Source organism: Melanerpes formicivorus, unplaced genomic scaffold, assembly GCF_026170545.1.
Source record: "Melanerpes formicivorus ecotype bairdi unplaced genomic scaffold, bMelFor1.0.p_v2 SCAF_3083, whole genome shotgun sequence".
In the NCBI taxonomy this organism is placed as follows: domain Eukaryota; kingdom Metazoa; phylum Chordata; class Aves; order Piciformes; family Picidae; genus Melanerpes; species Melanerpes formicivorus.
The window spans coordinates 7,690-17,299 of NW_027145434.1; the positions used below are offsets into that span (position 1 = coordinate 7,690).

General features: G+C 45.5%; 1 protein-coding gene across 1 annotated transcript; it reads left to right on the top strand.

The window, feature by feature from the left end:
* The first annotated feature begins 1,051 nt into the window (after positions 1-1,051).
* LOC137440492 (uncharacterized) lies at positions 1,052-3,874 on the top strand. The gene has a single exon (XM_068136728.1). The coding sequence runs from the start codon at positions 1,801-1,803 to the stop codon at positions 3,271-3,273; it is 1,473 nt and encodes a 490-aa protein (XP_067992829.1). The 5' UTR covers positions 1,052-1,800; the 3' UTR covers positions 3,274-3,874.
* Positions 3,875-9,610: the final 5,736 nt, after the last annotated feature.

Below are 9,610 nucleotides of genomic sequence, written 5' to 3' on the forward strand. Positions count from 1 at the left end.
AGCATTTTACAGCAGGTTGGAGCAGCCTGTATCTCAGCACAGGAATAAGGTAGGGAAGAATTCTAAGGCTCATTTTGACTGGCTCCAGAAGTTAGATCAGATGGTGTGGAAGACGAGAAGTTTGTCTCTCTTAATGTAAATCAACAAAGATAAACTGATAGCAGAGCCACTGGAAAGAATCCTGTCTACCACATCGGACTAATCCTGTCTACCAATCCTGGATGCAAATCAGCTTGTGATTGCATCATGATAACGTCGGACTACAACAATGGACCTAACGACCCAGCCATCACGCTTTTTGGACAGGGTGGTTCCCGCCCATCAAGTACCTTGGGCAGGGTGACAACAATGGACCTAACGACCCAGCCATCACGCTTTTTGGACAGGGCGGTTCCCGCCCATCAAGTACCTTGGGCAGGGTGATACGATGGTTTCCACCACCTGTGTAAAGGAATGTGGGAAGACTTGTCTGAATGGAGGGGGGGGGACGGAGGCCCCCCTCGCCTCCATCCAAAAATCTTGCCCACATACACAGCGATACACAGAAAGATTTCCGGGGGAACAGATACCTGGATTATTTCCTTGCCTCTGGAATACCTGACATACCAACACCTGCCTGAGGACTAAAAAACTGTATAAAAGACCTGAGTGACACTGTCAAGGAAGAAGAGAGAAGACGGCACCATAACATCACGGGGCAACGCAACGCATCTTGGACTCTCACCACCCCTGACCGTTGGTAATATAATATCTTTCTGACTTTCTCCTTCTAATTCCTTCCCTCTTCTCCCTCTCTCTCTCCCTCTCTCTCTCTCCATTTTCTCCCTCTCCCTTCTTATGTCCACTTTATCTAATAAATAGTCTAGCTGTTGATACTTTGGCCTCGTTTGTGCCTTTAATTTCACAACACGGGAATATTTAAAAGAACTGTGTCTCCGGACCGAGACATCTAATGTCTCCGGACCTTGACATTTAAATGGCGTAGTCGGCAGGATTCCCGTGCAGTGAAAAGTATCACAGCAAAATTACTGCATTTCTGAGAACCCCGAAATGTGTGTGTGTGCCTGAGACGTACTTTTAGTACGAAGCGAGAGTGGAGTCCAGATTCGCGTTTCCACTCGCCCGCGAGGGAAGTGGCCGGAGAAGGACGAAGCGAAATTTTCAGAGAGACTGTGTGGGAGTTCTCAAAAGCTTTAAATGTGTGTGCTTTCTTGGGGAAGATTATCCGGGGTACAACTGTTGGTTTTATAGTGTGACCTCCTCGAGAATCCTCTGTACCCTGCTTTAAATTTGTGTGTGCATTCCCGGGGAAGATTATCTGGGGTACAACTGTTGACTTTATAGTGTGACCTCCCCGAGAATTCTCAGTACCCTCTTTTAGGAAACCCAGTGTTGGTGATATTTGTAAAGTGTGGCTTTCCCGAGAAGCCCAGTATTGCAGCAAAAGTTAAGAAACTTCTGCCGGTGTGTGTTCGCTCAGGGAAACAGAGTAACTCTTCCCTAAGAATCACAAGGTTGTTATCCTAGTGTAACAAAAAAAAATTTGAGGTACAAAAGCTAAGAAGCTTTTGCAAGTGTGGGTTCACTCAGGGAAATAGTGTGACTTCCTTGAGAAGCCCAAGTTGTTGTTGTTTTTTCTTGTGTGTGACCTCTCCTGGGAAATCTATTGTGCATTTTTTCCTGGAGAAGATTATTTTGGAGTAAGCCTTTTAAAAGTGTACGTTTTTCCAGGGAAGATTTTGCTGGTACAAACAGTGTTTTTATCTGAATCCGCTGTGAAACTTAGTGCCCCATTAAGAAATGCTTTGTGAAACAAAAGAGATGGCCCGGTGTGAGAGGCTTTTTAACCTTTTAGAAATTCACGGGGCCCGCCCATCTATACAAGGTCTTGATTGGGCTTATGAAAACTGGAATAATTTCCAGAGTGTGGCTGATCGTATTTTGGCTCTGCAAAAGGAAGCCAAGGCAAAAACCGGAAAAGGGAAAGCTTTTATTTGTGCAGTGTTAGGCGCCTGTTTAGCAGCTGCAGTGAGAGAGAAAGATGAATGGCATGAACAGGAAAATATAACTATTTCCTCTTTGCAGGACTTAGTTTCGTCACTACAAAGCCATGTTGCCACTTTGAAAGACGTAGTGGCAGATCTTAAAATTCAATTGGAAAAGGAGAGGAGGCAAAATTCGTATTTGGACTCAAAAGAGGGTGTGAATTACTTGGAGCCTGCCCCCATATATCCTCGGGCAGAATTGACAGCGGCTAAGGAAGCTGCTGCGCATATCAGACCTCTCATTAAAACTGAAGTTTTATATGAGGATGGGGAGGTTACCCCCACTATCACAACCAAAGAAACACCTTTCTCCTCAACTGAATTGGCCAAAATTCGTAAAGAATTTGCACGCTCTGCTGGGGAATCTGAGGTGGAATATGTCTGGCGAGTTTCAAAAACTGGAGGTGATCAGATTCTGTTAACAGAAGCTGAAGCCATGGGCTATTGGGGTGATAATGTTTTTCTAACTACAAAAAACAGAAGTGGACCCTGCAGTCTTACGCAAAGAGCTGCCTATTGGGCAGGGGGGTTTGATCCAAAAGAGAGGGGTGAACCCCTAATTCTGCGGGGAGGGATGAATCAGATAATGGAGAATGTGCAAAAGGCTGCATGCCTGCAGATGATATATGAAAGGGAACTAAAACATCATTTTGAATCCCCTCTTTCTCTCCTGGTAGACGCAAACAGAATGACTGCCCTGGTTAGGGGCCTCCCCGACTCGCTTAAAATAAGAGGCATCCAGCTCCAAAAAGAAATAGCTGATACCCCAATTTCCTCCAGGATGCAGGCTGCTCTAAGACATAATTTAGCACACGGAGGCAGCCAGCCTGACTTGAAACCATGGACGTGGGAGGAGGTCGGAAGGGAGTTATTAGACTATGCCAGGCAATATAGTATCCCTGAAGAAATTAAAAAAACTGACCCTAGGGGCTTGAGGCATGTAAAACTGAACCACTTGCCCTCAAGTCCCCAGGGGTTTAACCGTGCCCCCAGCCGGCTTGGAACAGGGGGCAGGGAACACACAAATACCCGGCAATATTGGTGGAACTTAGGTCTAAAGAAAAATATCCCCAAAGAAGTGATAGATGGGCTAAACACAAAACAATTAGAAGTGATTGTGAAGAACTGGCCTGAGCCCAATCAGAAAATTGAGCCCACTGCACCCCCCTTAATAGACCTGTCTGAGGAGAATAAAGGCATGCCTTCTTTTCAGCCTCAGGGAAACTGAAGTCTTCACCCCCCAATGGTGGGCGGAGGGGTGAAGGGTGGATGTATATTCGTCAGCTCACCGAAAATGGCCAGGGCGATTTACTAATCACTGGCATTGTAGGACCAAAACAAATTCCTATTACATTTTTAGTAGACACCGGGGCTCAGATCTCAGCTATTAAAACGAAGGATGCTACTGATTGTGGAGTGGTGCCCTCCAAACAAAAATTGCTGGTAGCAGACGCCCTGGGTCAAACCCATGCACAGGCATTAGCAACCATCCGGTTACGCTTGCCGGGGGAAGATAAGGACACTAAGGTGTCAATGGTCGTAGGGGAGTTTCCAACTAACCTCCTAGGGCTTGACGTTTTAAAAGGGAAAACCTGGTCAGACAACAAAGGGCGAAAATGGTCTTTTGGGTCTCCCATAATGAGCATTCGGCTGCTGAAAGCCGTACCTCTCCTACCTCACTCAAAGCTGACAAATGTTAAACCTTATCCTATACCTCTGGGAGCTAAAGAAGGAATAGTGCCTGTACTGGAGGACTTAAAAAAACAGGGCATTGTGGTTCCCACCCACTCTGCTTTCAATTCCCCAGTTTGGCCTGTACGAAAGCCTAATGGCACATGGAGGCTGACCATTGATTACCGCAGGCTTAATGCCAATACTGAACCACTAACAGCTGCAGTGCCAAATATTGCTGAACTCATAGCTACAATACAGGAGAAAGCACACTCGATTATGGGTACAGTGGATGTGAAAGATATGTTTTTTATGGTCCCGCTGCAACCTGAGGACCAAGACCGCTTTGCTTTTACATGGGGTGGTCAACAATTCACATTCACACGTCTCCCACAGGGATTTAAGCACTCACCCACTTTTGCCCACCATGCGCTGGCACAGGAACTGGAAAAGGTCCAACTAGAGCCAGGGGTCAGTGTTTACCAATATATTGATGACATTCTGGTAGCAGGAGAAGATATTGAAGGGGTACGAGTAACCCAGGATAATATAATTTCACATCTAGAAAATTTGGGGCTGAGAATACCACCTGAGAAAGTACAGACGCCCTCAAGTGAAGTGAAGTTTTTGGGAATCTGGTGGAAGGGGGGAATGACCTGTATTCCACCAGACACCCTTTCCTCCCTGGACCAGATCAAAATGCCAGAATCCAAAAAGGATTTGCAACATGCACTAGGATTACTTGTGTTTTGGAGGAAACATATTCCTGATTTTTCAATTATTGCAAGACCCCTATATGATTTGTTACGCAAAGGCGTTCAATGGCAGTGGGAAGAGCCCCACGAAGAAGCATTACAGCTGCTAATATTTGAAGCCACTGCCCACCAAGCTCTTGGTCCTATTCACCCTACTGACCCTGTGCACATTGAATGGGGATTTGCTAAGTCTGGCTTATCAGTACACTTATGGCAAAAGGGTCCAGAAGCCCCTGTCAGACCAATTTCATTTTACAGTCGTAGTTTTAAGGATGCAGAAAAAAGATACACGGTGTGGGAAAAGGGTTTGTTTGTGGTTAGTTTAGCCCTGCGGGAAGCTGAGAAGACCATTAAACAGCAACAAATAGTGCTTAGAGGCCCATTCAAAGTAATTAAGACAATTCTGGCAGGAACACCACCACCTGAAGGGGTGGCCCAAAGAGCCTCTGTGAGGAAATGGTATGCCCAGATAGAGCACTACTGTGACATCTTTTCAGTATCTGAGGGAACCACCAAAATGTTGACCTTCCAGGAGGAAATGGGTCCAGACTGGGAGGCTAACAAACCGTCCTCCGTAATACAAATAGCACCTACATTCTCTGGACAGATACTGAATGCATGGTTCACAGATGCCTCCTCTAAGCGGGAAGGGAAGACCTGGAAGTACAGATCTGTGGCACTCAGTGTGGATACCAATGAACAGATAATTACTGAAGGGGAAGGTAGTGCTCAAGTGGGGGAGTTGATTGCAGTCTGGAGTGTTTTTCAGCATGAGGCTGAATCTACTTCTCCTGTCCACATCTATACTGACTCCTATGCTGTATTTAAGGGCTGTACTGAATGGATACTCTTCTGGGAGGAGAATGACTGGGAAGTTAATAGAATACCTGTATGGCAGAAGGAGAAATGGCAAGATATTCTGGCCATTGCTAAAAAGGGAAAATTCGCAGTGGGATGGGTGGCCTCCCACCAAGAGGATGGTTCCTCTGCTAGCCAATGGAATGGCAGAGCAGATGAACTAGCCAGATTGGCTCCCCTGCAAAACACCCAAATAACAGAAAATTGGGAACGGTTGCTAGAATGGCTGCATGTGAAAAGAAAACACTCTGGAATAAAAGATCTGTATTGTGAGGCCCAAGCAAGGGGTTGGCCAGTTAGCAGAGAAGAGTGCAAGACTTGTGTCTCTGCTTGTGACCAATGCCGCACCCGTTTGGAAAGACACCCTCTGGAACATGACCCCCTGCACCTAAGAGAGGGGAAAGGGCTGTGGGAAGCTTGGCAAGTGGACTATATTGGCCCTTTCCGAAAATCAGAAGGGAAGCAATATGTGTTGGTCGGGGTAGAAATAGTGTCAGGATTGGTCTCGGCTGAGGCATTTGCCAGAGCAACTGGGGAAAACACAGTAAAGGCACTGAAGGGGTGGTTTGGTACATTCCCTAAACCACAGTCCATCCAATCAGACAATGGTTCCCACTTCACTGCCAAAACAGTTCAAGAGTGGGCAACCCAGGAAGGAATTACTTGGGTATATCATACCCCCTATTACCCACAAGCAAATGGAATCGTGGAACGAACCAACGGTCTGTTAAAACGCTTTCTTAAACCTCATATGCCAGGATGGGCTGAGCGGCTAAGGGAAGCATTGACCAGTGTTAATTGCCGTTGGGGGGTAAACGGATGCCCAAAAATTACAGCCTTTTGCCCCAAAGCCCCAGAAATCATACCAACCATACTTGAGCATTCCAAATCTCCCTCATACTCTCCAGGCCAACCAGTTTTGGTTGAACTCCCCACTGTGGGAACAATACCCCTGGTACTCGAAACTCCAATTAATAAATATACCTGGAGGGCAAAAGATGCTCATGGAAAAGAATTCAAGATTAATACAAGGTGGATTATTCCATCTTTCTAATAATAACTATCTACCGGTTCCCTAAAATGGACCGAGTCCGTTTTTTTTTTTTTTCTTCTAGGTGAAAGACCCGAGGTCTGCCTTAGAGAACCTGTGGAGCTGTTGATCATCTGCATGACCTTCTGGGAAACTGCTTTATCCATGTGATATTCCCTATGATATGAACAAGATGTTTGTCTTTCTATTTTGGTGTACCCTTGGAGCATTAACCCTTGATATTTCTGCATCTGCCCCCTCAGACCCTAATGAGGGGTTTCTTGTAACCAATCTATTCATGCAGCTGGCAGAAGAAGTGTCCTCTGTGTACAACCTTACGAACTGTTGGGTGTGTGGTGGGCCGCAGGGATTCGAAGCATGGCCTTGGGTTTCGACTCCAGTAGCTCCCAAATGGCTTGTAAGCTCCCTTAGTGAAGTGGACAAAAACACCTTTTGGACTGAAGAAGATACAGCCCCATGGCCAGTCCAGTATCCAGGCCAAGGAATCTATTGTCTAAACCGCACACAACCTGGTGGTGTTTTTGTAGGTAGAAGTACATGTCAATGGACATTTACATATCGTAATCTGAGATTACAAAACCAAAAGAAAAGACCCAGTTTTAGGCACACATCTGGGTGGATGTGGGTTAATAAAACTGGGGGAGTTAAGGACTTTGAGGGGTTTTGGTCAAGAGAAAATGTGTCTCGTATATATGATTTCAGAGAAAGATTTGGTCCACTCCTCTACCAATCGTGTGAGTGGAAAAATGATTCGGGTGCTTGGTATTGTACAATGGTGGGTCATGCCCACCCTGAGGGGAGATGGAACCATGTCCTTTTCCCTAATCCATTGGGCATGACAAATTCTACATATTTCCAGATGCCTACAACCCCCACAGGCCTGTTTGAAAATGGAACTACTGCACTGAAAGGCCATTATTGGATATGTGGGCACCGGGCCTATAAAAAATTACCACGGAATTGGACCGGGATATGCTATGTTGGACTAATCCACCCATTGTTTTTCTTACTCCCAGGTGGAGAAGGAAATGCCCTGGGGATCAAAGTATATGATAACCTGGGAAAAAGGAAGAGGTCCATCTCCACTCACTTGACCAGGGGTAGTGGTCAACAATGGGGAAAGGGTGAATGGACCCCCCAAAGGATTATTGAATATTATGGTCCTGCCACCTGGAACCCCTATGAAAGGATTAGTGGTGCTCGAGAACCAATCTATAACTTAAACCGTATCATAAGGCTGCAAGCCCTCTTAGAAGTATGCCCTAGATTTATTAGCAGATCAAGCTACACAGATGCGAACAGCCATTCTACAACATAGGATGGTTCTCGATTATTTGTTAGCAGAAGAAGGAGGGGTCTGTGGGAAATTAAATGATTCTAACTGCTGTCTACAAATTGATGACAATGGAAAAGTAGTAAAGAAAATATCATCTGGACTGAGGAAGCTAACACATGTCCCTGTCCAAACTTGGGAGGGATGGGATATGAGCTGGCTCTCCTGGCTCCCAGGAGGACCGTGGATGAAACAATTGTTGTATTATTTGTTATGTGTTTTGGCCTTGTTACTCCTTTTACCCTGTATTATTCCCTGTTTTATACATTTGATTCAACATGTAGTATCTAATATGCAATTTGTAACTAATGACGATGTAAAACAGATTCGTGCCATTAGGCGATCAAAATGTATTGTAAAAATTGTTTAAAAATCCTTTCCTTTCCTTTCTTTTCTTTCTCTATGTCCACTTTCTCACTGTTATCTTTGATTGACGGGGTGGTGTGGAAGACGAGAAGTTTGTCTCTCTTAATGTAAATCAACAAAGATAAACTGATAGCAGAGCCACTGGAAAGAATCCTGTCTACCACATCGGACTAATCCTGTCTACCAATCCTGGATGCAAATCAGCTTGTGATTGCATCATGATAACGTCGGACTACAACAATGGACCTAACGACCCAGCCATCACGCTTTTTGGACAGGGTGGTTCCCGCCCATCAAGTACCTTGGGCAGGGTGACAACAATGGACCTAACGACCCAGCCATCACGCTTTTTGGACAGGGCGGTTCCCGCCCATCAAGTACCTTGGGCAGGGTGATACGATGGTTTCCACCACCTGTGTAAAGGAATGTGGGAAGACTTGTCTGAATGGAGGGGGGGGGGACGGAGGCCCCCCTCGCCTCCATCCAAAAATCTTGCCCACATACACAGCGATACACAGAAAGATTTCCGGGGGAACAGATACCTGGATTATTTCCTTGCCTCTGGAATACCTGACATACCAACACCTGCCTGAGGACTAAAAAACTGTATAAAAGACCTGAGTGACACTGTCAAGGAAGAAGAGAGAAGACGGCACCATAACATCACGGGGCAACGCAACGCATCTTGGACTCTCACCACCCCTGACCGTTGGTAATATAATATCTTTCTGACTTTCTCCTTCTAATTCCTTCCCTCTTCTCCCTCTCTCTCTCCCTCTCTCTCTCTCCATTTTCTCCCTCTCCCTTCTTATGTCCACTTTATCTAATAAATAGTCTAGCTGTTGATACTTTGGCCTCGTTTGTGCCTTTAATTTCACAACACGGGAATATTTAAAAGAACTGTGTCACCGGACCGAGACATCTAATGTCTCCGGACCTTGACAGATGGCAAATTGGATTTGGTGCTAGGTCTTTCCCTTTAGGTTTTACCCCAACAATGTTTTCATTAGTTTCGCTCACTCTCGAAATCAAGCATTTTACAGCAGGTTGGAGCAGCCTGTATCTCAGCACAGGAATAAGGTAGGGAAGAATTCTAAGGCTCATTTTGACTGGCTCCAGAAGTTAGATCAGATGGCAAATTGGATTTGGTGCTAGGTCTTTCCCTTTAGGTTTTACCCCAACAATGTTTTCATTAGTTTCGCTCACTCTCGAAATCAAGCATTTTACAGCAGGTTGGAGCAGCCTGTATCTCAGCACAGGAATAAGGTAGGGAAGAATTCTAAGGCTCATTTTGACTGCCTCCAGAAGTTAGATCAGATGGCAAATTGGATTTGGTGCTAGGTCTTTCCCTTTAGGTTTTACCCCAACAATGTTTTCATTAGTTTCGCTCACTCTCGAAATCAAGCATTTTACAGCAGGTTGGAGCAGCCTGTATCTCAGCACAGGAATAAGGTAGGGAAGAATTCTAAGGCTCATTTTGACTGCCTCCAGAAGTTAGATCAGATGGCAAATTGGATTTGGTGCTAGGTCT